Here is a 26,348-nt window from a genome sequence, read left to right as displayed (position 1 = left end):
GCCTTTCTCACGTGTGCCCGTGTGAGCCCCTCTGTGTCCATACAGACACCTCACGTACGCATCTGTGTGAATCAGCACACGGAACCCCAGCTTTGCTCGTGGACCCCTGAGCGTATAGAACCCCGGCACAGGGACAGGGCCCCCTGAGGCAGGAGCGTCATCGCTCGTGCAGCAGGCCAGCCAGGACCTGCCCCTAGGTCGTGGGGCTCACTCTGAGTGTGTGCATGCACACACACACACACACACACACACACACACACATGTCCCTGTAACACAAATGCATGAAAGCGTGCAGAACCCTGCCCAAGAGCGCCACACACATGCAAGTTTGCACACACGCTCACGCGTGCCAACAGGACACCTCAGTGCCAGGAGCTGGGGGAGGAGGAGAGCCGAGAGCAGAGTGTGTGACCTGTGTGTGGGGCCGGGCATGCACAGCGGCCAGGTCAGATAGGAAGCCCCGTTATGGCTTCCTCTGTCAGCTGAGCAGTGGACTGTCATCCGTGCTAGGTGACTAAATACCATCGCCCTCTTACACGCAGGAGGGGTGGGACGCTCTCTCCACAGAAGCAAGGAGAGTGTGTCCAACCTGGCCCCGGGCAGGTGGGTGAGCTGCAGGGCCCACACACCAGCACCCTCTTCAGCTCCCTGCGGCGCTGGAGGACCCTGAGCCTCCATCAGCCCCCTGAGACCAGGGTGTGTAGGGTCCACACCCACAAGTGCCCGTGTGTGTGTGTGTGTGTGTGTGTGTGTGTGTGTGTGTGAGAGAGAGAGAGAGAGAGAGAGAGAGAGCGCACACCCAAATCTCCCACCACCCCTCCTGGGGTCTCCTGCCCAAACAGCTTTGTCTGTCAGTCACCTCCTCTACCCGCTGGGGAGCTCAGGCCCAGAGGCTCCTGGGTCCTTCGAAACTGTCTCTCGGGGAGGCTGGGCCGCGGTGACTCTGCTTCCAGGCAGCTGTGGCATTTCTGCCAAGACTCCCTTCCTCAAAGAGGCTCTGCTTTACTGAAAGTTCAGACTGCCGTGGTTTCCCCACACTCAGAAAGGTCAGACTCTCACAAAAATATTTACTACGAGCTGTCCAGCAGTCAGTCAACAAGCATGTACTGACAGTGGCTGCTCAAGCCCCAGGGAGGGGGGAGAGCAAGCACAAGTCTTGCCTTGCAAAAGGTCACGGGCTGTCAGGAGATCGTGGTCACCAAGAGCAGGAGGAGGACCTGGGTGGAGAGAGCTGCTCAAGCAAAACTTGGCACTGGGAAAATACCTGTTCTTGGGCCCCAAGTCGCCCCTGGTGGTGCCCTGGGAAGAGACCAATCAGCACACGAGAAACAAACCAAACCCAACTGTGGTCTCTGCTGCTGCTCCCGGTGTGAACGCCCCCCACGGTCAGTGTCGGGCTGCCACGGTGACACTGGGGAGCCCGCAGGCCGAGGGGCCGGCTCTGAGGAGCGGGGGCAGGCCAGACACGCAGGCTTCTCCCACAGCACAGAGGGATGGAGCAGGGCTCTGGGCCGGGCACAGGACGGAGTGCCAGTCAGATGGGCCGGGACAAGACAGACGCCTTTCATCCTCTGGCGGGCGTTGTGGTTCCTCCGTCCAGGATTTAACTCACTAGGTTGCTCCAGCTGGGCTTAAACTTGCAATCCTCCTGCCTCAGCCTCCCAGAGGCTGCCATTACAAGCATCTGATTTGCTCTCCCCTAACTGAGCCCCACCCTGTGCAGAGCAGGGGCACTGGCGGTGTCCAGGGCATCGCTGCTGCTGCTGCTGCTGCTGCTGCGGGGAACCTGGGGAGCCGGAGGGCTGGGGGAGGTGGCGTCCCGGCTGAGCCGCAGTGGGCTGAGGCAGGGAGGAAGCCAGGGAGCGCAGTGCGGACCCTGCAGCCCTGCGGCTTGGGAGAACCGGGTCCAGCGTCCTGGCTGCGGACTTCCTAAAGGAGCTGGTGCCATTCTGAGCCTCACAAGCACCTGCTCCCGGACCCCGAGGGCCCCGCTGGGTGCTCCCTGCCTGCAGTCAGCCCTGCTGTGCACCCAGGGAGAGAGTGAGCACTCAAGCTCCCTGGTCCGATCCGCCTCCCTTGCACACCTCTAAGCCTCCAAAGTAGGTGCATCTTGGGGAAATTCTGGAGGGTACCCAGCTATAGCAAGCAACTGTCAGTTTGGTTCTGCGTTTAATTAAATGTCAGAGTGTGGGAAGTGATCCACTCTGCTAAAGTCTTTCCCACCACAGCCCAACCCAGCACTTCACAGGCAAAATCAAGAGCGTTGTCCATTGGAGCACAGTCACCGAGGATGTCAGTCAGTCAGTCAGTCAGCAAACACGGAGTCCCTCTGTGCTGGTGTGCCAGGACTGACGCGTTTGGAGCAGGTCCCCACTCACTTCTTTAGTTTTGTTTTACCAAGCACCTTGTCTGGGTAGTGACTCTCACGTGTTTAAGGTATAGCTTTATTAACTATGAAAAAGACGAACTCAGAGTGGGAGCAGGTTGTGAAAGAGGGAGGTGACCGGGGAGGATTCTGGATCTCGGGGCGAGGGGGGAGCTGAAGGGAAACGCCCACTGTGACAGGGTGGGACAGGCAGGACCTCGCTGTAGTTTCCGGGGACCCTGAGGAGAATCGGGGGGAACTGGTAACGCGTCAGGGTTTGTTTCTGGAAGGGAGGTAGGGATGGAAATGTTCTGAGACCACACAGAGCACACACAGAACAAAGCGTTGTGCGCATATGGAAACCCCCTGGATTACGTATTCTTAATGGTGTTATGTTATGTGGATTTTATCACAAAAATAAGCAACTTGTGGTTGCACATAATAAATGGCTTTTTAAAAGTGGAGTTTTTTCAGTTCGTTGTTTAAAAAAAAAAAAAGTTTAGGGAACAGTTTCAGGCATGGATGGATCAAGGCGCCCAAATGGTTTCTTAGGTTGAAGACTCTGCCTCTGGGGTTTGCTTGCTTCTGTACTGGCTTCATTTTCATTCTCAAGCAGACTTAATGAACTTCAGTGGGAGCCAAAGGTGTGTGTGAGTGGCGGGCATGTGAGTCTCAAAAGTCAAGGTTGATCACCTACCAGCTTACCAAGCAAAAAGGAAGGAAATTATCTTCCTACTGCTTCTAGAAAGTGGGGAAAGACTGTCAGTGGTCAGTGTTGTCCCCATACTGTCCCTGAACCAATCACCATGCAGACTGGGGAAGGAGGGCTCTGATTGGCCAAGGCGAATGCCAGGTGGAGGTGCCTGGTGAGAAGGGGGAGGCTTGGTGGGAAGAAAGGAAGCAAGAGCAAGGTCCGCAGTGAGACTGCAGGGGTCTAGGGCTTCCGAGGGCTGGGTGCGTCCTGGCATCTGAAGAGCTGTGAACCGAGAGCCGGGTACAGAGGCCCGGATCCTGGCCTGGACATGGGCGTCCCTGGCTCTCCCTCTGCGGGGACCGCAAGGCATTTCTGCCATGTTTATATTGTGTTCTCCATCATTACTCAGCAAGGATTTTCCTCTTACTGACTCACTGGTTTATGTAAGTGACTTTATTTTCAAGAACCCCTCTCCCACCACAAGTGGAAAACCACCATCCTTTACCGTAAGGAGAAGGGAACTACAAAACAGGCCCGAGGAAACCCAAGCCCCGGCCAGGGCGGACGGCGCGTGTCTTGCAGGAGCAGGGGAGGGTCCTGGCCACAAAGACGGCCTCGGGAAAGAGGCAGTTACTTAGCTCTTAACTCTGGTAACCAGAGGAGGCTGAGGAGGCCGTGCAGAGGAGCTAGAGAGAAAGGTCACGGGGATGGACAGACAGAGAGACGGCGCCTTAGCATGCAGGCCAGGAACCAGAGGAGGAGGCTCAGGAGGAAAATAGTGTGCGACTCCGAATTCATCCATGAGGAGATCCACGCACTGGCCCAAGAAGTATTTATTGAGCACCTACTGCGTACCAGACTCTGCTGTGGGCCCCCAGCGTACAACAGCGATGTGAACAGACAGAACTGCGCCTGCTCGGAGGGAGCCCAGCTTCTAGAGCAGGAGAGCTGCTAAGGGGCGAGAAGCAGAGGACTGACAGCCACGCACAGTGCCGGCCGTGACAACACAGGTCCCATCGGACTGTACCGGGGACTGCCGGGCTCAGCCACACGCCTGGGAGGGCGATGTGGACGCTGAGGGTCTCCGCAGGGCAGCTGAGTCTGTGGCTCTGGAGCTCGGGCTAGCGGCTGGGGCGGGGCTGGTGCGCTAAGAAGATACCACTCATTCACTCATTCATTTGTTCAAGCAGCAAGTTTTTCGAGTGCATTCTATGTGCAGGGTGGAGATGTGGCCGGTGCAAAGGCCCTGGGCTCCGCTCAGCTCGTCTGTGTCCCAGGAGACTCGGCCTGGCTTCAGGAAGCGGTTGTTGGAGGCCTGCAGACTCCTCTAGAAGGGAGGCTGAGTGGGCGGGGCGGACGAGGGGTGGAAAGGCCTGGGGACTGGTCCAGAACCAGGGTCGGTGGCGTGACTGTATCAGCACCTTCAAGTTCCTCTGTGGCTGCGGCACATTTCCATAAACCTAGTGGCTTAGAAAGAAACTGCCCCAGGTGTGGTGGCGTACAGTTATCACCGCCCTCGGGGGGCTGAGGCAGGAGGAGCACAAGTTCTTGCCCAGCCTGGGCAACTTAGTGACTTAATGACTTGAGACCCTGCCTCAAAATGAAAAATAAAAAGCACTGGAGATATAGTCCAGTGTCAAGGCCCTGGGTTCAATCCCCAGTACTGGAAACAACACAGAACAGAACAGAAAAGCCTTATCTTCCCATCGGGGAGGTCAGAAGTCTGAAACTGGTCTCACCGAGCTAAAAATCCAAGGTGTCGACGGGGCTGCATCCCCTCTGGAGATTCGGAGTGAGTCTGCTCTGTGACTCCGGCTTCCTGTGGTCACCTGCACACCTGTCCACATCCTCCACCTCCTCCACCAGCAGCCTAATGCCTCACACTTCTCTCTAATTCCCCAGCACCCCTCTTTCATTTAGAAGACACTTGGTTTGTTTTGTTTTGTTCTGTCTTTTTGAGACAGGGTCTCGCTGTGCAGTTCAGGCCGGCTGTGAGCTCACTTTGTAGCCCAGGCTAGTGTTGAACTCACAGTGATCCTCCTGCCTCAGCCTCCCAAGTGCTGGGATTACAGGCGTGTGCCACCACACCTGGCGACACCTGGGGTTATGTTGCTCCATCTAGATAACTCTGGATCAGCTCTCCGTCTCAAGGTCAATGAAAGGCAGTCTGTTCCATCCGCAGCCTTCATTCTCCCTTGCCTGGTGTTCACAGATACCCCGAACAGGACGTGAACATCTTCAGAGATTCATTGTTCTATCTACTACAACTTTTAAAACTGCTTTACGGCTGCACAAGAAATCCACAGTGGTTCAAGCAAGGCACACTCATGGCTGATTTAAGAAATCAGAGATGGGCTTGATCATTCGGTGAGGTATTCAAGGACCCAGGCCATTCTCTTCTTTCACTCTGCTGTATTCAGAACGCTGTCTCCAGGATCACCCTTTCATGATTACAAGGTGGCTGCCAAAGCACCGGACATCGAAATCAAAGCAGAAAGAAGGTGACAAACGTGCCTCCCATGAGGCTTTCTTTGATGAAGAAGGAGCACTGCCAGCGTGCCTGTCACAGAGAGGACGGATAGGTTAGTGATGGTGACTAACTCAAGCTGCATTTGCCATCTGGAAATAGCAGTTTCTGGCTGGGACCCTTCAGAGGCGAGGCCGCATGTAGGAGTAAAAATGAGATTGGCTGGAGTGAGAGGCTGGTCTGCGGCTGGCATCAGGGATCACTGTGCACCAGGCTCGGGGGTCAGTGTGTGCTGGGAGGCTGCGGCCGGGATCTTGGGAAAGCCGTCTCACCAGCTTGGATCTGGGAGCAGCGGGGGGCCGGACTCGGAGGAAGGAGGCGCCCAGGATCCAGATGCTGTCTGTGGCTGAGTCAGAAATCACCCGGCAGTTCGAGTCAGGTACAATGGAGCTGAGATCGTTTTCCTGATCTCCCTGGCCCTCTCTCCCCGACCTTGGGTCTGTGGCAGGGTTCGCGTACGCCGTGGGCCCTTTGAACCTGCGGGCTCCACGTCCTTGGATTCAACCAGAACTGTTTGAAAAACATTTTCATTTCAGCTGCACCCGTGCTGACTGTGTAAGGCTGTTCCTCCTCACACGATTCTTTAAATAACGCAGCGTGACAACCACCCGAATAACATTTCCCTCGAGGCAGGCGCTACACGTGCAGGGGGACGTGTGCCAGTTACGTGCGAACACTGCTGTTTCACGCAAGGGCTGTGAGTGTCCGTGACTGTGGCTACCCGGGGGTCCGGGACCCGGCTCCCCGCAGACACTGTGGGTGGCCCCAGGGTGACAAGTGTGTGACGTGAAGCTGCAGGTTTGCAGACGGTCACTGCACTCAGCCGGCGTAGGCGGGAGGGGTGCAGACGCAGGTCCTTGGGAGGAGGCCATCAGGACCACTTCTGCCTTGAAGGTCTGTTGTTTTGTTCTGTTCTGTCCTTTTTACAATAATCTCTCCTTTTTACAGTAAAGTACCATTAAATTGAGGATGTCGTTATTTCCTTTAATTGTGGTTTTGATACACTTCCCCCACCGCCCACGGACCCGGTGAGCACCGGGTTCATGCCTCACCAAGTGTCAGCGAGGGCTTTGAAAGCATGCCGTGTGCAGACAGCATTCGAGAGGCTGGTGTGTAGCAGCGTATTTGGTGCTTCAGCTAGCTAGATACGATGGTTATTCTCACTCCCATTTTACAGATGGGGATGCAAGCACAGAGCCCACGAGGTGGTCTGGCCCCACACAGCACCCCGATGCCTCATGTTCATCAGACTCTGTTTCCAGGTGCTGGAGGGGTTGTGGAGAAACAGCCAGAGGAAGGCCAGGCGGGACCAGGCGCGAGGGCGTCTCCCAGGCCAAGTTTTCTGGATTTGGTGCCTGATGGGGGCTGGCCCTGGGGCCGCTGGGATGGAGGAAGGTGCCAGTTCAGACCGCCAGGGGGCAGCAAAGACCAAGGAGCCGACTTAGCCCGTCCTCCAGGCAAACAGCTTGGCTGTTAGGTAGGCCTAAGCCAGAGGAAGCAGGTGGGATGTGTAAGCAAGGTAATCATGAGGGCAGCTGGGTGTTGCCTGGCCATCTGCTCCTCCTCCACTTCTCTTATCGTCTGTCTTTCACCGGGGAGGAAGAGGAGACCCAGGGTGGTCAAGAACCTGGCCCACTGCCCAGTCACACAGCGCTGAAAGGACAGGGCAGGTCCAAAGGAGCCAGGGGCGCCCTTGCCACCGTGACCTCACTGCTGTGAGCCGTGGAAGGAGGTGAGTCTGGGTGGGTGGTACAGTGGGCGGCGAGAAGCCAGGTTCACACCCTGGCCACCTGGCACCGCGGGCAAATCCCCGGGGGCGTCGCCGGCCTGCTGCAGGGTTCCGGGGAGGTCAGGCCTCCCTGCCACGGGGGCTCAAAAACTTGCTGGGTTTTTTTTTTAATTGTTGTTGTTTTCTGCTCTTTTGATTTTTAATTAACTTTCGTGGGAAAATAATGTCAGAAAGGCTTATCAACAGGATGTTGAGGGAGGTACTGCTTCAAAAAAAAAAAATTCATTTTGCGACTGCCCGCAGGAGGCCAGGTGCTGGGGCGGGATGGGGTTTCCGGTGGTTTTTAACTTTCCTCTTTTATACCTTTAGGTTTTCTCTGAATTGGAGAAGGCTTGTACATGCCAGGTTAAGCATCAGAAAAATCCAACAAGCAGCTTTTTGTTTAAAAAAAAAAAAAAAAAAAAAAGAAAGTAGATACACTTGTTCCTGGGGCCCCCATCTTTGTAAAGGGGGACCAAGGGTGTGTGATACTGGGGAGAGGGTCCCCCAAAATCAATGCCTCTGGAGGTGTCAGCGGGGTCCTTCTGGAGGGGAACGTGGGGCACTACCAGTCTCCTTGGGGACGGTCACCCGGGCCACCTCCCTCTGCCCTCTGCTCCTCTGGACCCGCGCAGTGAGGGCTGCTGGGAGCCCCCCACCCCCGGCTTCTTGCTCATGCACCCCCCCGCCTCCCACGGGGTCAGGGCCGCCCGGCTGAGTCCGGGTGCTCCACCAGCTCCCCCATCCCTGTGACTCAGGGTAAACTTTTCTTGACCCCCTCTTCTTCCACCGTGCCAGAACTTTCCTCTCCTCTAGGCCGAGGCAACGGAAAATAGTGTGCAGAAAGAGTTGAAAAGTTAATCATTTGGAAATGTAAATGTTAACTGATGATGATTAAGTGAAGAATTTACAACTCTCGGTCGTACATTTCAAGGGCTAGGGGCCACCGCGGGGAGCCCCAGGTGACATTTCCACTGTGGTCTGTAGCTGCCCTGTCCCCTCCAAAACAAACGCTGGCGTTTAATTCTTACCATGAGGTGCTAAGAGGGAGGAGATTTAACTACGGTGTTTCGGGTGAGGCCTTTGCGGGGTGATTAGTGTGAGACAAAGTCATCAGAGTGGATGGAGCCCCTGGGACTGAACCCTGGTGGCTTTGTGAGAACGGAGAACTCTCACACCCCGTCTCTCTCTGCCCAGCACCCTGGGCCTCTTGGGGACTCTGTTAGCAAGAGGCCCATCCACAGTCCCCTCGACCTTGTGTCCTCAGCCAAAATAAACCTCTTTTCTTCAGAACGTGCCCAGCCTGTGGTATTATGCTATTGGCCATAGACAATGGACAAGACCATTTCCATTTTAGCAAAAAGTTTAGTCGGATGGAGCGACCGTAGACAGTCATTTGTTTGAGCAGAAAAGCCCTCCCTGAGGTTGTTGTTGGAACCAGTGTCTTCGCTCTATCTCTCTCTTCCTTTGGCTTCCCTTCCTGCACATTTGAAATAAAACTGCGATCCATGCTATCATCAGAGTGCTGGGTTTTTTGCTGTAACAGTTGCCTCCCAGGGAAAAGCCGCTGCGCAAGTACTTGGATGAACGTCTGAACAGCCAGGTCTACGGCCGAGGAGTGGCCAAAACGGGGACGCTCGAGGATCAGCCCGAGAGGATGGGCGTGGGACAAGCTGCGGGGATCCAGGTCAAGAGCAAGCACAGGCAGCTGGGGCGGTGCAGACCAGGCCTTTGCCGGGCTTGGAGGAGGCCTGGGAGCACAGCCAGGGCAAGAAATCTGGATTTCTAGGCCCTTTGTATCTTTTTGCTCTCACCCCCTGCGCCTCTGCCAGGAGGGAGGATGCCCAGGAAATGGCAGGATGAGGCAGCTGGAGGCAGCCCGAGAGGCAGAGAGGGTTATACTACTTTATAAACAAAGGGGTGATCGGGGTGAAGGGGGCAGACCCAGAGGACCACGCTGGGCTTCACAGCCCCAAGGCCCTTGGGGCTCCCGACTAACCCAGAAACCAGCAGATGCGGGGGTCAAGGACCAAACTGGAAGGAGATTTTTTTTTTGAAGTAAAATTACCAAGGAAATTCCAAGGAACATCCTGGCGTGATCTAGCCTTTCCCTAGTGTGAACCAGCTCATCGCTGGAGGGAGTCCACCGTGACAAATAGCGACTAGGATCGTCACCACCCAGGCCACTGCTGTCAGGAGGAGGCTTAGTCCTCCACCTCTGCAAGGTGGAGGGAGCCCTTTGGAAGGAGCCCACCCGTGGCAGCGCTGCTATACCTTCTTCCTAGTTGGAGGTGCGTTAAGATCGGACAGAGTGTGCTCACTTTGGCAGCGCAGGTACTAAGACTGGGGAGATTGATGGCAGATGGGTTTCTAAGAGGATGGAACTAACGTTCATTCAAGCCAAAATAGAAATTCTTCACTCTGGCCCTATTATGCCCTGACCTTATCTCCACCACCACAGTCCCTGGTTCACTTCTCTGCAGCTGATCTGTCTGTACTACAAGTCAAAGTCCTTGTGCCTCAGGCAGGGCCTTTGCACATGCTATGTTCTACCCCCGGCATGTTCTTCCTCCAGTTCATCTCTGCTTCTCCTGGCTCAAACGTCACCTCCCCAGGGCCTCTCGGAGCGCTCTGCCCCACCCCTCGCCTCAGATCTCCCCTTCCTTTCTTGCTTGATGATTCCGGAGAAGTTTGAGGTCCCCAGGCACCCCCTGGAGCCGTCTCATCACGTGATCTGCCTGGGATGGGGAGTGTGGACAGCCTGCATTCCAGGGCCGCGCTGTGGGGCCTTGGCTGTTCTCCATGCCCCGGCCGTACCTCCTCCATGTGCACTCCGTGAAGAGGTTTTCCCCTGAAGAGCCGGAGGATTGGTTCCCTGGAAACAGCCCTCCGCCCAGGACAAACACCCAGCTCCCTGCTCCTGGCAGCCAACTCTGGGCAAGTGCCAGGCACGGTCTGCAGCGCTCCGCGGACGGGCTAGGCGTCCGTCGCCCGTGCTGGTGACCTATGTATAACACACCTGTCTCGCCTGTTACCCTTCCCTCCCGTTCCCCACCCTTGGCGGGGGTTCTGGGATCACTTCTTCGGTCAACGTGACACAGATAGGGGCAAGGACAAGTAAACAAGAAGCCGTGAGTCAAGAACTGAGAAAAATGCACAGGTGAAGGTCACTGTGCGCCCCCCCCAAAAAGGTCCCCAGGGATTTGCAGAACTCAAAGTAAGTGGCCCTGGCCTGTGCAGCCTCATCTGCCTTATAGTTTTGACCCTGGTTCCCAGTGGCCTTTGGAGGCCGCGACACTCGAAAATCCTTGTATGGTCAGACACTCCCCCTCTCGACGGTGGGCTGAGTTGGGTGCCGCTGAGGTCAGGACTCCATGGCTTCCCAGCTCTAGATCCTTCTATCATCCCAGGGTCCGCCCCTACTGGACTGTGAGGTCCCACTAGCCCTCGCCCACCCTGTGGAGTGTACCTTTGTTTCTTTCTCTGTTGTTAGTGTTGCTGGGGTTTTTCGTGTTTTTTTTTTTTTTTTGAGACTGCATCTTGTTATATACCCCAGGCTGCCCTCAACTCTTGAGGCTCCTCCTGCCTCAGCCTCTTGCAAGCTGGGATTATAGGTGTGCGCCACCATGTCCGCCTGCTTCTTTCCCTTTCAATAAATCTCACTCTTGTGACTCATTCTGAGTATCCTGTTGGGTTCTTTGTTCGGGATACCAGGAGCCTGGGATCAGCTTCCCTGGGACCTGACACCACCACTCTGTAAGCCTCTTGTGCCCACGTTCCTCTGGAAGGGAACATTCTAGAGTTATACAGTCCTCACTGTGGAGCCTGGCAGCGAGTTTGTTTAATAAACAAACAATAAAGATAAAGAATTTTATTTATATAAAACTCCAACTGGGTCCTGTTCCGCCCTCCCCAGCAAACAGAGGCAGGCAGTGACATAGTCCTGGGGCGCGCAGACAGGGAGCACCCTGCCCAGCCCCCCTTCCCCAGCACCCGAGGCCTGGGGTCTGGAGCAGGGACTGTCCAGCCCCAGCTGGGCCCCGGGACACATGCCACTGCCCTCTGCCTCTCTGGGGCTGTCAGCACTGGGGTCCACGGAGGACAGTCACAGGGAGCTGAGTCTGTGTGCTCAGGGACCTCCGTGGGAGCCCCAACCCGACAGTTGTGCGTGGGCCCCTGGGAGCAACTGCCACTGCTTTGGTAGTGACAATTCCTTTCATTCTTCTGCCCCGAGTGTGCAGAGTAAGTGTCGCCTCTGTGCCCCGAGCATCACCTGAGACCCGACTTCTGCCCACGGCCAAGGCCTCCCAAGTCGTCCTTTGTTGGCCTCAAGGTTCTGGGTTCAACTTTCCATTTGGTGAGATGGGGACAGCCAACCGCAGGCACTCAAGTGACCGGGCAGACGACACGGACCCGGGTGGGTCGGATGGGGACAGTCGCGGGGGACACGGTGGGGGTGGCAGGCAGCCGCTCATTCGTAAGCCGGGCTGCCCCACACCCCTGCAGGCGCTCCAGTGGGAAGGAGCCGCCCGGAGCCCTGGGCTCCCGCAGGCTGGGCTCCCCCAGGCCGGCACAGGGGTGGGGCCCAGCCTGCGGCCTGGTGTTAGGCCAAGGTCATGCCTCCATCTCACAGGCTGCGGGAAATCCGCCACCTGGGCCGCCTCCCGAAGGAGGTTCCGGGGCTCGGACGGGCCCAGCGCCCCCGGCAGACCTCAGCAACAAGAAGGCCCGTAGCTGGACTCGCTCACGCTCAGGGGCCCTGGGGGGACTAGGCCGCCCACTTTGGGGGCCTGGCTTGAGCTTTGAGCATTGCTGGGCGCAAGATGGAAGGACAGGGAGGACTTCTCCTCCTCCGAGATGCCCACGGGTGCCGGGGAGGCGGGGCGGAGGCTGGCGTGCAGCGGAGGCTCAGCCGGGGCCGGCTCCAAGGCCCCAGGGGGCGCCCCTGGGGGTGACGACCTGTCTCCACAGCAGCAGCCACAGCAGGGGCTGGGCACGAGCTGGGCCTGGCCGGCCTCCTCTTGGCCGTGACACTGCTTCAAGTGACCACACAGGTGGCAGGTGAGGGCAGAGTAGACGATGCCACTGGCCAGGTCGTCCCTGAGAGGGGTGGTGGCCTCCTGGGGGGGCACCAGCGGCTTCTGCCTGTCCTCCTCTTTGACCTTTGGCCCCAGACTGAGGCCCTCTGGGGGTGTGCTTGTGGGGAGGGGGTTCTGGGGGGTGACAGGTGGCTCTACATCCAGGCCAAAGGTGAAGAGGGGCAGAGGGCCGGGGGCCGGGTGCCCAGTGTAGCTGGCAGCGAGGTTCTGGAAGGGTTTGTAGCCTCCGTCCCCACTGCTGCCCCCGGGCCCTGCCGCCCCTGCCAAGGTGGCACTGTCAGGGAGCAGGCAGGAGGACGCCTTGTACCCAGCGTCTCCCGAGGGGCCGGGGGCCGCCGCACCGTCCTGGGGGCCGCCCTGCCTCACCGCCTGCACGAACTCCCGGTAGCCACTGCAGGAGGTGACAGCGGGGGCCGGGGTGGCCCCGTGCTGGAGGACGCTCTGGCGGAGGATCTGCTCCCAGGTCTGTGGCTCTGAGGGCTGGGGGGTGCCAGGGCTCGTGGGGTCCCCCCCTTCCTTCAGGTGTTCGCCCCACAGGGGTTCTGGGGCCAGCCCTCCGGGGCTCTGGGCCTGGCCCTGAAAGTGGCTGAAGCTGCGGTAGGTGGGGTTGTCCTTGACGACCAGGGGCACCTCGGGGCAGGCTGGGCCCTGGGCTGCCCCGGCCTGAGGCTGCTCCTCGTCCCAAGGGGTGGGGAACAAGGCCCAGGGCGTCTGCGTGCTCGTGCTCCCCGGGGGCAGCAGAAGGCAGGGCTCCCCCAGGCTGGGCCGGCAGACATCCCCGTCCTCCGCCCCCAGCAGGCCCAGGATCATGCTCTCCGCGATCCTCACCCTGCCATCTGGAAAGCTGCCCTCGCTGCCCTCCAGGGATGTGCAGGAGTCCTCTCTGCCCCCTCTATCCTCCTCCACCTCCTCTTCTTCCTCCTTGACCTCTGCGGGAGCCTCAAACAACTCCACGCACCGCACCACGCTGATAGTCTCCGGCAGGAGGACCGTCCTGCTGACCTCCACGGGGCACCACACTGATCTGCCGGGGCCGTGGAAAGGCCTGTTCCTGGCAGCCTTCGGGAGATCTTCATCCTTTTTCACGCTGTGCTCCAGAAAGCAGGGCAGGAGCTTGGTCAGACATGTCTTCCAGCGTCTACAAAAGCAGGAGATGGTCAGGGTTCCATACCAGCACCTGAAAAACTCCTACTCATCCCTCAAAGCCCAGTTTGAAATCATGCTGTACTGATATCTATATATTGCAGATATGGTTCCTGACTCGATAATCAATTACCAATGAGTCTATCTTTACTGTTGAACCGGGAACTCTCTGAGGGCTGGACCTATTTCTTTCTTTTGCATTTCTGGAACCCAGCCCAGGGCCTAGCTAATGCAAACCTGGTCTACTGAATAAGGAAAAATCTTTATCAGGGACAATGACATTTAAATATAACACGATGGCCTAAGCCATGATAGAATGGGTGGAGGGGTCCTAGGGTTGGGGCAGGGTCTGGACCATCCTGCCAGATATAAACTGGTAGGTCCAGGAGGTGCTCAGGGAGGAGGGCGGAGCGGTGGTGAGACACTTAAATGTCCAGGCCAGTGGCCACTTGCCAGTGAGTGTACAATTCAGTCACCACCTGCACGACAGGCACACTTGCCCTGGTTGCTAACAATCAGCTTTCTCTAGGCTGTGGGGCACTGCCAGTGGGCTCAGAAAGTGCCTGACCAGCAGTGACTCAGGGGCTCGGCCAGCAGCCCACACCACCCGCAAGGCCAGGGAGTAAAGGGAGTGTGGACTCTGCTGTTGGTTCCAGCCCCCTCCAAAGCCACACAGGCGAACTCCAGATACATACGGGCATTTCCTGGGCTCCTGGCCCCGGGACCACTTCTCCCATGGTGACACCTAAAACAAAAAGGCCAGTGAAGCAGACCGGAAGGCAGGCTGGTGACAGCAATCCTCAGGAGGTGTCTGTCACGGAAAGGCTGACATGGCTTGAGGTCCACAGAGGTCACTTAAACTCTCTGGCCTCAGTTTCCTGGGAATCAACGAGACTGTCCTAATAATACTACTATGTTGGATGGCAAAAATCAGCCCAGGACCCTGGATTAAGAAGGCTGTGGGATGTCCTTTGATAACCAAGGCGGTTATCATCTGGGCCTGGAGGTTGAGAGGCTTTACAGCATCCCTCCTACATGACCTGGCCACCAAGCAAACAAGCCTGAGCTGGCCTGCTGCAGGGGGGCACCTCCAGCTCAGTCACCTCCACGCCTCTGTGAGTCAGGTGGTCACTGGGCCCACGCATGAGGCCACTCAGCCACGCCCTGTCTGGCCTGGCTCCACCCAGCTTCCCCCGCCACTTGCCTCACAGAGCCCAGCCCAAACCACCAACCTGCAAAGCAGGAGCCAACTGGGTGGTGGCTGCTGTCACTCGCGGGATCTAGGGGTGGTTGTTACCTGGCAAAGCTAACTGATAAAATAAAGGGCACTCTGCATGTGCAAGGCTCCGGGACCCGCGCTTTCTGTGCACTACCTCAGTTCATTCCTAACCGGGAAGCACAGCACCAGCTGCCTGGGAGGTGACACGGAGGTGACCCAGGCTGGAGACCCACCCCCGAGAGGCCCAACCTGGACACCATGGCAGCTGCAGAAGCTGAAGGGAGAGGAGGCCTCCGGCTCCGGGGACCACAGGGGCTGTTGATCGAGCTTCCTTGTCTCCCGTCATTCTGCCCCCCAGGACATGGAGCCCACCCTTGGGCCCCAGGCTGTCTCACCTGGGGGTCCTGGATGACAATGGCTACCACGGGGCTACAGGCCGGGTTGGGAATCTGGTCCCACCACTCCTTCTTAATCCTGAGAAACAAAGGGAAGAGGTGTTGGCCCCGGATGAAAGATCTTTGTGAACACCGCCCCGGCCATGGGTCCTGAAGGTACCAGGGGGCAGGCTGGCTTTGCAGTCACACTTCTGAGTCCCTGCCCCCATCCAGGGAAGTGGATTCTACCGCGGATGTCGTTCTACAGACGCAGACACGGAGGCCCGGAGAGGAGATGGGCAGGAGTGGGGGCAGAGCGGGTTCACACCCGGACTGCTGCTCAGCACAGAGCTCCAGAGGGGGCCCCACTGTCCCCAGGGGGGCAAGACCCCGGGGAGCCGGGACAGCTGCAGAGGGAGGATCTGGGTCTCCTGCAGGAATCCCCAGGGAGAGGCCTGGGGAGCCACAGAGCAGCAGCATCTCTTCCTGTACCCACCCGAGGCCACGGCACTCCTGGTAGGACAGTCCCCTGCTCCCTAGCGATTGACCTCTGCCTGAGGTTAGCCAGTAAATTTATTTCTTGGTTTGCTTGATTCCTTCAGTGCTGGGATTAAACCCAGGCTGTCTGTACTGCTCTACAGCACTCGTGCCCCCGCCCCACCCCTTTGGAGGCGGGGTCTTACTAATTGTGGAAGTTGATAAGACTAGGCTCGCATTTGTGATCCTCCTGCCTCAGCCTCCCTGCACCACTACACCTGGCTTCCCAACCTGTATTCACTGAGCATGTAGTATGTAACAAATCACTGTGCCAGGGCCCAGGCACAACAGGAAATGAGACAGATGCAGACCCCTGCCCTTGGAGAGCTGACCTTTGAGACAAGACATAGCAATGAATGGCTGGCATCATTCTTCCACGGTGGAGGGTGCCGTGAATAAAGATAAAGACAGCAGAGGGCTAGAGGTGTGAGGAGTGGAGAGGAGAGGGTGAGCAGGCGGGGAGAGGGCTTACTGGGCAGGGGCATGGCGTGCGTGAAGGCTGTGAGGGAAGGACACGCCTGGCACTTTTAGAGAACTGCCAGGGAGCCAGGTGCGCTGGCCCAGCCATCTGCAAGCTGAGGCAGGAGGATCGCCAAGTTTCAATCCCACCTGGGCAACTTACAGAGACCTGTTCAAATTCTAAAAATAAAGGGCTGGGGGTGTAGCTCAGTGGTGGCGCATCCCCGGGTCCAGTCCTGCTGGGGTGCAGCAGAAGGGACGGGAAGAGATGGGGGTTGGGGACCGCAGGCTCAGAACGGCTCAAAGATTGGCCTGTGGTTGCCGGGAGACAGGAGCAGCAGGACACGGGGCCCTGGTGTTCCCTGCAGACCTGGAATGTGCCCGCCACTAGCGGCCCCTCTCACGTCCCTCCTCAGCCTCCTCTGATCCCGGTGATGAGGGAGGCACAGCCGGGACAGCGGGCAGAGGTGTGGAGACGCCTGGACTCCACAGTCGGCCAGGACCTGCTGGGGACAGGCTCCTTCCGCCCCTGCCTTCCCCGCCCACACTAGGACGCAGAGCCAACTCCAGCCCAGGCTCCTCCCACGCCAGTGCTGGGCCAGACCCTGCACCTCCAGGGTGACAAGGCGACAGGGCCGACCCCGACTCCCCTGTGCTCAAGGAAGGCCCTTCTCCCCTGCCCGCGGGCACCCACTCTCCCATTCAGCCGAAGCTCAGGTACCTCCTCGGGGCAGCCTGTCCTGCCCCCATCCAAAGAGCACCCCCAAATGTCCCTTCCCTAACCTAGGTCTACACCCACCTGATTGGGTGTCACTTTGAAGACCTTCCAGGTATGGATGGGCTGCCCTGGGACACAGAGGTAGGGAACCCAGGGGCCCGGGCAGCCCGCCCCAGCCCTCGACTGGGCACCAGTGCGCGGCAGCCGCTCGGTACCGCTCGCCCGGAATGCAGGCCTGGTACCGGCCCGCGCCCTGGCGGGCCCGTGGCGGACTCACTTGCTGATGCTGCAGTAGCAGGACAGGCAGATGAGCGTGATGAGGAAGCAGGAGATGAGGACGCCCAGCTTGACGCGCTGCTCCAGCAGCTGCTCGTAGTCTGCGGGGAGGTGAGGGGAGCCGTGAGCCCGCACCGTGCCGCCCGAATGCCTGGCGCTGGGGCCGGGACCCCTCCTGCCCGCCTCACGTGCTCCAGCTCCCTCCTGATCCAGTGCTCTCCCGCCCTGTCCTGCTCCCGCAGGCCCAGAGCTTGAGCGCACCAAGGTCAAGCTCACCTGCTCAAGCGGGAATGCGCAGGCTCAGGGCCTGACTGTCATCCCCGGCCGGCCGCGCCCTTCCGCTGTCTGCACAGAGGGGTTCACGACGCTCAGCTCCTGGGCTCGCCAGGGCGACCGATTCAGTATATAATGCTGGCGCCTTTTCTTGTTCGCCTCCATCACCCCACCCCAAAAGATCTCCCTGACGCCTCTACCACCGCCCCTCCCATCGTACCCCCAGCTCCGCCACGTTCCTCCCCAGCACTGGTGTCCCCTGCATCCAGCTGGCTTCTTTCTTTGTTCACCTGTTTGTTTGTTTTTTTTGTCTCTGCCTTCCAGGATGGCAGCTCCAAAGAGCAGAGACCTGTGATCACCCAGTGTCTATTCACGCAGTAGCAGCTCAATAAATATTCATCAGAAATAATTCCCAAGCATCCAGCACGCTCTGTCTGTTCCGTACAAGCCATTTCCCTTCCCTTCCCCAGGCCAACAGCAGAATCAAATCTACTTGAGTCCCTTAAACCCTGCGCAGCTGGCCTGGTGCCGGGCACCACGATTCCACCTACAGAGCTCACCCCTCCCAAACCGGCAGCACTCGCGCTGGACTGCAACGCTACCAACAAATACGTATCCACAGCGTTATAGCACGGAAACTTCGGGTTTATTTGTTACTGCAGCCCAGCCACCAAGCTGACCAGTTCAGCTCAGCAGTGCGGCGCCGGGTTCCGTGCAGTTAGAGGAGCTTCTGGTACCAAAGCCCAGCGGCTCCGCCCGGGAGCGCCGGGGAGTGGAGCCGTCCCCGCGCGGGGCGTGCGACTCACGGTTCTTCCACTTGGCGCCGGGGCTCCACTCACTCCAGGTGCTGCCGTTGAGCTGGGCCAGGGCCCTCACCCACGCGGTGTAGGAAACCCCGGACATCAGGTCTCGGGCTTCCAGGTGGAAGCTGGTCTCCTTGTAGGTCAGGTTGTAGATTTTGACCTGGTAGGGAAAGAAGTCGTCAGCACTCAGCTGGGGCGGAGGAGCAGCTCCCGCCTTAACAGCCGTCCTTGGCTGATCCCAGGGTGCCGAGAGCCGCCCGCCTGGGTTCTGATTGGGCCGTCTCCCCGTTCGGGCTGCTATTGGTCGCCTTTCCAGAGTAGACGAGATGGGTCGGGGTGATGGGCCTCACCCCGGCTCCCTGAGGACTCACTGTGTGACACTAACCGGGTCAGCTGAGTGAGCTCTGTGGGCTTACTTCTCTCATCTGTAAAATGAAGCTAAGAGTCCTTACTGCCACTTTCTGGCTGTGTGACCTTCAGTAAATGACATAACCTCTCTGGACCTCAATGTCCTCTTCCGCAAAATGGGGATAAGGAAAATAATTGCCTGCTGCTCCCAAGGCCGCTGTGGGGCCTCTCGGGGTTTATACAGCCAAGCGCTGGCACAGGGCCGGGCACACAGCAGTCTCTCTGGAGAGCCTGCAGCGCCTGCGTGTATATAGTTACGTGACATGACCTTGTAAGGTCCAGCCTGCTAGGAATGTTCTGCCTCGATGGTACTGAAAAGGCCACAGGGAAAGCACGCAGGGTGGCCTCCGGGCCTCCCCGTCACCAGCCTGCCAGGACCTGGATGCTGTCATCAGTATCACAGGACCTCGGACGACCCTGCAGCCCCGCAGCCCCTGCAGCCCTGTCCGCCTCTGTTGTGGAGGACCCTGCTGAGTTGGAGCCCGCTCCCAGCCCACGAAGACTGACGTCACACGTGCTAGCAAGGACAGCCACGGCGAACACTCGCACACTTGCCTGGGACAGACGCTGCCTCGAGGACAGCGCGCCTCCAGGCCCCGAGTCTGCCCTCCCCTCCCCTCCCCTCCTCCCTGCTGGCACGGGCGCCAACAGTGTTCAACATCTGGCGAGAGGGCCGCAGGCTGGGTCTCTGAGTGCCATGGGAATTTTCTGCTTTATGTAAACATTACTTTTTAACCCACAATCAAGTTTAAAAAGGAAGCGAGAAGTAAAAGTTTGACTCTGACTTAGGGAGGGGTCCTGTGCAGATACACCCAGGCAGCTTTCCTGCTCACCGCTGGCCCGCAGGGTTTGAGGACGCGGCCTGGCGCAGAGAGAGCCGGGGGTGGGGGCTGGGGAGGGGTACTGGCCCAGCACTGCGGAGCTGAGGGGTGCGTCGGGGAGCTCATTCCCTCTCTGCACACGGTGGGTCAGTAAGAAGCCACAGCCCGGTGGCCGTTCCCAAGGGAGCCCCACGGCCCAGCAGGGGGGAGTACTGTGAAATGTTTGACCCGGAAAAACACAAACCACACCTTTCAAGGAACTATTTGTGAACCAGAAGGTGGGAGTTCGGATCCTGGTTCAACTTGCAGCTCTGCCGCTCCTGGGCGTGGGGCCCCAGGCGGGCTGCTGCGGCCCTTGGAGGCTCCGAGTCCTCATCTCTTGGTACACACAGGAGGGATGGAAACTGCTCTTTCCGTTAGAACGGAATGCAGGGGCCCGAACAGATTCATGTCCTTCTTCCTACTGCTCTGCTACATGCTCCTATAGTCCAGATTCTCTCTCTCTCTCTTTTTTTTTTTGTCTTTTTGAGACAGGATCTTGATAAGCAGCTCAGGCTGGCCTGGAGCTCACTTTGTAGCCCAGGCTGGCCTCGAACTCACAACGATCCTCCTGCCTCAGCCTCCCGAGTGCTGGGATTACAGGTGTGCGCCACCACGCCCGGCTGTCCAGATTCTCTATCATCCTAAACCTCAGACATCCCATCCAAATCTCTTCTCACAGAGTTCCCAGGTGCATGAGCAGCTCCACCCCCAAAATTCCACCACAAATTACTAATAGCTCTTCTCAGAATTTATCTGACCGAGTCCGAGCTACAGCTGGAGTTTGCAATAAACTGGAAGTGAACCTGGCTTCTATGCCACCGAATTTATATACTGCTCAGGGTAAGTCCCCAGCTCCAGGGTTGATCCTCATCTGCGGAGACCAATCCCAATCCCTAGCCTGTGATTGGTTACCGGGGAGCATGTGACCGGCACAGACAGGACAATAAATCCCTTAGGTCCAGCTCTGGGGCTGGAAGAGCAGTGGGGTGGTGTGCCTCAGTGGCTTCTGCCCACAAGTAGGAGATGTTGAACTTCATCACTCCGCCTCAGCCCTGGCCAATCAGAGAACTCCACCAGTGCTCACACCTCCCTGAGGCATGTGATTTAAACTAAGCCAAGGAGGCATCAACCCTAGGATTTCACTGGGACTTGGGGAGAAAGAGAAAACCGTGGTTTCCCATGAATGCCTTGGGACGTGGGCCTGGAGCTGCTAGGGGGCACACTTGCCATTACACGAAGCAAGAGCTCGCTTAAAAATGAAGCCAACACAGAATAAAACGGGGCCAGAAATAAATGGCTGCTCCCTGGCGCTGTACACCTATAATCCCAGCACTCAGGGAGGCCGAGGCAGGAGAACTGCAGGTCTGAGCACAACCTAGACAACTTAGCAACACCCTGTCTCAAAAGAAAAAAATGGGGGCTGAGGGTGTAGCTCAGTGTGAAGGCCGGCTGCTCTGAGACGCCTCCTCCTCCTCGCCATGATATGGAGCGACCTTCCACTCTGGGACTCATGTTCCCGAAGTGTGTGGCCAAAGTCGCAGTCTCAGATGTCCCCCGAGCAGGAGGGGGGCTCATGGCCCTCCTTGGCTGACCAGCGGCAGGGGCACTCTGGGAACCGGGCAGGAGGTGAACGGGAGGAGCGGGCCGGCTCTCTGTGTGCCCACGCCAGCCATCCAGCTGGGGCCACCGCCTGAGGGCAGGGCTCGGGGCCTCAGCCACACTTCCCCGGGCGACAAGAACCCACAGCCCACTCACGTGCTCCGGCTTGCTCTCGCTGGAGACTTTGACCTGGTGGCTGAGCCTGAAGTGAAGGAAGTTCCATGTCGGGTATGGGTTGCTCCAGGACAGCAGCCACCCGCTGGAGACGTTGGCGCTGACTGTGAGGTTCACCGGGGCTCTGGGCTTCACTGCAGAGAAGGCGCAGTGTGAGGGGCTGGCAGGGAGGTGCGGGAGACACGCCCCGCCCCCCCTCAGCGCGCACACCGGCCACCTAGTATCCCAAGAGCCATGCGTGGCATGCGGATCACACCTGTCTCCAAAACTAAACTAAACTAAACTAAAAAATGGCTGGGGATGTAGCTCTGCGTGAAGGCCGCTCATGGTACAGGTGATACAATGCTGGTAAAATGCCGCATTGCGCCGGGCGTGGTGGTGCATGACTGTAATCCCAGCACTTGGGAGGCTGAGGCAGGAGGATCGTTGTGAGTTCAAGACCAGCCTGAGCCACAAAGTGAGCTCAAGGCCAGCCTGAGCTGCATTGCGAGACCCTGTCTCAAAGAGACAAAAAAAAAAAAAAAAGCTGCATTGCATTTTAGGGTTGCCTTTGTCTTTGTCCCGGGGAAGGCAAAAGGCACAGGTCACAGTCACCCAATCAGCTGGGTCACCTCTGCCATCCCACGGTGCCCACCTCTGCACACCGCATGGTGATTCTTCAGTGTCTGGCTTCATTTAGATTTGCCTGGTTAAAGCTGGAGTCTCTTTCTACACAAGCATATCCCTGAGCTCACAACTACAGAAGATGCATTAAAAGCAACGTACACACGGAAAAATTATTAGGATGCTTTTGTGGTGCTGGGGATTGAGCCCCCATGCATGCATGCCAGGCAAGTTCTCTACCACTGAGCCCCTGAGGCTAAGAATTATGGTAAAATTTTGCATGATTAAGATGCGATGTATGTACCTATCATTTCCCCAAGATGAATGTAATTATCACAAACGTAAGGTAATAAAAAATTCTTCCCCTGGAAAGCCACTTGCAAAAGTAAAATGAGATGTATTCATGAGTCAGTCTCAGTAACCATGGGCCACCAGGGGTCCAGGCAGGCCTTCAGGAGAGAAAACAGTCCTTGCTGAGGCTTAGCCTGAGCGCTCCCTCTGCGGCTGAGCGCCCTGGGACCTGAGGCAGGCTACCCTCCTCCAGGTTATTCAACTGCAAAGGGGGATAACAGCTGTCTTTTGGGAACTGAGGCCAGAATGTGATTTGCCCCAGGCCAAACAGTAATAAACTCCTGCTTCAGATTCCCGTTCAGATGACACTGGAGCAAAGTCACGGAGGAACGGTTGCAGGGCTCAGCACCGGGACAAGGTCAGCCTTCCACGGTCACGGCCGTCTGGAGAAGCAGCCCCCGCACAGCCGAAGGCCGGGAAGGACGGGTCCCAGCCCCAGACAGCGCACAGCCAGCCTGTGTGATTTCATCACGCCTCCCCGGACACTGACATCCAGGCTGGGACAGCTGAGCTGCAGGGGACCCGGAGTGTAGCCCTGCCCCACTCCAAGCCCGGGAGACTGAGGCCCAGAGGGAACCCAGGAGGATGTGTGGGCCACCTCCCGCCTGGAGCTCCCCCGCCAACACTCACCATGCTGGCTGGGCGTGAAGTTGTGGGTCCACAGCAGCTGCGTCCCGGCCCACAGGTCCAGCTGATAGGTGTCCACGATGACTGGCTGCTTAATGTCCATGTGACACACGCACACCGCATCGGCACTGTTCTCGGGGATGCAGGTGTGGATTCTGCAAACACAGTGAGGGTCGGGCTGATCCTGTGGAGGCTGCCGTGAGCGGTTATCCCCGCGGTGCGCCTTCCGGACCACGTGCTCCCCCGCTTTGAGGACCAGATCTGGGGGCCTGAGAGCGGCCGGGGTGTGTGGGGACAGAGGACTGGGTGGCCTTCCTTGCTGGCCACAGCCCTTCGAGCGCAGCATGGCTGCAGGCCCTGTCTTGGGGCTTAGCACATTCCTGCACGTGCTGAGAGGCAGGAACCTGTGCATGAATCTGTAACGTGTGTGGGCCTGGTGCCCCTCTCTGCAGATGGTCTGCACCAACACACGGTGGGGAGCAGCAGGCCCGGGCACCTCGCCCACTGGCACGTGCCAGTCCAAGGTGCCGCCTCATCAGTAAGCCCCACGTCACACAGTGCCAGCAACTGTTTTCTATAAAGACCGGGAGATCAATATTTTGGGTTTTGAGGGTCACAACTTCTCAGCTCTGCTGACATAGCACAAAAAAAAAAAAAAACCCTGAGCCACATATACAGGAAGGAGTATGGCTATGTGCTAATAAAGCTTTATTTACAAAAACAGGTAGCAGGCCAGATATGGCCTAAGGGCTAGTATGCCTGGCACTGGTCTGCAATACCGTAGGGCCATCAGAAAACTTATGCATCATGTCCTGGAGAGCCCGACACGTCCTGGAGTTGTACAGTGCAACACCTGAGCTGCACACACGCGCTCACAGGCCTCCTACCATCACAACAACTCTACCACTAGCTGGTCACCCTCTCCGCCCAGCAATGGCCTTGTCCAGTGGTTCTCACGGGCCCGGGTCACTGGGTCAAACTGTCTCCATAGTAACTCCAGATGTTATTTGCCTTTACGCTTTCTTGCTCGTTTGACCCTTTCTCAGTCTCCAGAAGACTCTGGAGCTTTTCAGTGGCTACGTGCTACATGGTGCGTCACCGCTCGGAGGGCCTGTGGAACCGCTGTCCTGTGGAACTGTGTTGCGTGTGAGATCTAACAAGGGAGATACGGATGGAGCACGCTGCTGGATAAAGCTTCTCGGGTGCTGACTGATGAGTGCACCGAGGGGACCAGAGACCATGAAGTTTGAGACTGCTGGCCTTGTGCCATATTCCAGCCAGATCCACACGCTATGTGCGCGGTGACAGTGTGCTGCGGAGGCCTCCACTGCGCCTGAGAGCGTGTCCCGAGATGGCCGAGCCTTGGCAACCCTGCTCAGCACCCCGCCCTCCCACGATCCCAGCCCCGGCTTACTCTGCATCCGGTTCCGGGTTGAACAGGAGCTCGTAGGACAGGCGGAGCGCCGCGCTGCAGTCCAGGGGGCGGTCCAGCCGCCATTCACAGGTGGACAGGCTGAGGTAATCCGAGAAGCAGGTGGGCTTCCGCAGAACCTTCAGGCTCCCTGTGGGGACAGGGGACCACCTGAGCAGGCAGGAAGCCACGGCCAGAAGCCACGGGACCACTCAGGTGGCCGGGAACCCACAGCCAGGGGCATCTGCATGACCAGGGCAAGTGGGAAACCAGCCTAACCAGGACTGGGGATGCAGGTGCCAGGGAGCGTACGCTGTCAGCTCCCACCGTGTGACGCTGGACCAGGGTCCCTGTGGGTTCCCTGCAGGGTGCAGGGCCCATGAGGAGGGCGGGGCGGAATGCCCCTTCTTCTTAGGGTAACTCAGCTCCTGGCCAAGGCACAGCGGGAAGGCGTTAGGGAGCCCGGCCCCGGGGGACCGTTGGGGAGGCACCCCTGCCCTCCGTCTGCCCTCTCCCGGCACTCCCTGCCTCCCATCTCTCTCTGCGCTGAGGCCCCAGTCTCCGGGCCCAGCCGCCTCTGTGCCCTCATCCCAGGGGTTTTGGGCAGCGGAGGAGGAAAGCGTGGGTTGGGGCCTTCCTCTTCCAGTGTCGGGGACCACTGCAAAGTGGCTCTGAGCAGGATTTAACATTAACCAATTGGCTTTCCGTGTTTACTTGGGAGTCGTCTGAAGCTTAGGCCCCTTGTCTGACAAGATGAGGCCACAGCTGAGGACGTTTGGCCCCAACCCCAGTTAACTACCAGGAGACTGCAGCTGCAGGCTCCACACTCCTGCAAGAAATACCAGCCTAAAGATAAGGTAGGTCTCCTGACTGAGGTAATTTACTACTTGGGAAAATTCTCCCAAGGTCCTGCGAGATTCCTGCATTTTCTTGAGTATCCTCTCCCTTTGTTTGAAAATCTAATAAATACGGGCCGCTCGGAGCAGTCTTTGGCTAGCTCAGAGAATACTGACGCTGTAAGACAGTTAGTCCTCCTGGTGCCCTGAAATCATAATATTGTCTGCATCTTATGTAAGCCTTTGACGTCCACTTGCTTGGGAGATTGCAGGCCTGATCATCCTGCAATAGCTTAGGGTTACTTTACCCGGTTTTTGATGTCCCAGCACCCTTTGTGAGCTTGCTGAGCGCTCCGGACCCCCTGCTCCAGGGCTTCGGGCACCTGTTTAGGCCCCAGCCCAGGGCCGACAGCAGTGCGCTCAGTCCACGGGGAAAGGGCTTCCACGCTGAGGGTTCGCGCAGCAGCAGAGCACCTCCCCAATACTTCTCAGAAGTGACTGCCGCGTCCTTCCCTGTGGCTTGGGCCCGAAGTCTTGGGGTCACCTTGACACCTCTTCCTCTCTCACGAACCAATTCCAATCTGTGCCCTGGTCGACCTTCCCGATGGCCCCAGACACGGCTCCCCCTGGCCCACCTCCTCCCTCCCGGCCCCTAGGCCTCCCCCGGTCCTTCCTTCCCTGCAGCTGGGGGAATCCTGGTAACTCTAACCGAGCAGGCTGCTGCTGGGCTCAGACCTCCGGGACGGTGGCCCCCACTCCTCTCCTGTCCCTTCTGCAAGCCTGGCCGGCTCTCCGTGGTGCCTCTGCTGCGAACGCCTGCTCCCAGGTGTCTGCACAGCCGCGGCACGAGCGGCTGGCTCCAGTGCTGACCCTGCCCACCTGATTTTAAACCACGGGCCCTGCTGCCCCAGCTGCCCGGCTTCCCTGACTCCATTCTGTGTTGACTTTCTCTGTCACCTTCAGGGATCTTTAGAATTTACCTCAAATCATTATCTTCCAACTTCTACAACAACCTGGAGTTTCAATCTTTTTTTTTTTTGTCTTTTTGAGACAGGGTCTCGCTATGCAGTGCAGGCTGGCCTTGAGCTCACTTTGTAGCCCAGCCTGGTCTCGAACTCACAACGATCCTCCTGCCTCAGCCTCCCGAGTGCTGGGATTACAGGCGTGCACCACCACACCCAGCTGGAGTTTCAATCTGAATTGATACCATTAAAAAAAAAA

General features: G+C 58.0%; 1 protein-coding gene across 1 annotated transcript in view; it reads right to left on the bottom strand.

Moving 5' to 3' along the window:
• Positions 1-11,210: 11,210 nt before the first annotated feature.
• The window catches only part of Il4r (interleukin 4 receptor), a 34,406-nt gene continuing 19,268 nt past the window's right edge, over positions 11,211-26,348 (bottom strand). The window contains exons 3-10 of the mRNA XM_005405137.2: positions 24,295-24,442; positions 22,884-23,035; positions 21,282-21,433; positions 18,259-18,415; positions 17,181-17,280; positions 15,211-15,289; positions 14,292-14,341; positions 11,211-13,591 (exon numbers count right to left, since the gene is read on the bottom strand). Of these exons, the coding sequence (XP_005405194.1) occupies positions 12,067-13,591; positions 14,292-14,341; positions 15,211-15,289; positions 17,181-17,280; positions 18,259-18,415; positions 21,282-21,433; positions 22,884-23,035; positions 24,295-24,442 (2,363 nt within the window). The 3' untranslated portion in view covers positions 11,211-12,066. The remainder of the gene's footprint in view (positions 13,592-14,291; positions 14,342-15,210; positions 15,290-17,180; positions 17,281-18,258; positions 18,416-21,281; positions 21,434-22,883; positions 23,036-24,294; positions 24,443-26,348) is intronic.

Source organism: Chinchilla lanigera, unplaced genomic scaffold (genome assembly GCF_000276665.1).
Source record: "Chinchilla lanigera isolate Chin_1 unplaced genomic scaffold, ChiLan1.0 scaffold00092, whole genome shotgun sequence".
NCBI lineage: Eukaryota > Metazoa > Chordata > Mammalia > Rodentia > Chinchillidae > Chinchilla > Chinchilla lanigera.
Note: the sequence above shows the minus strand (reverse complement) of the source record. Positions and strands in the feature narration are given on the sequence as shown.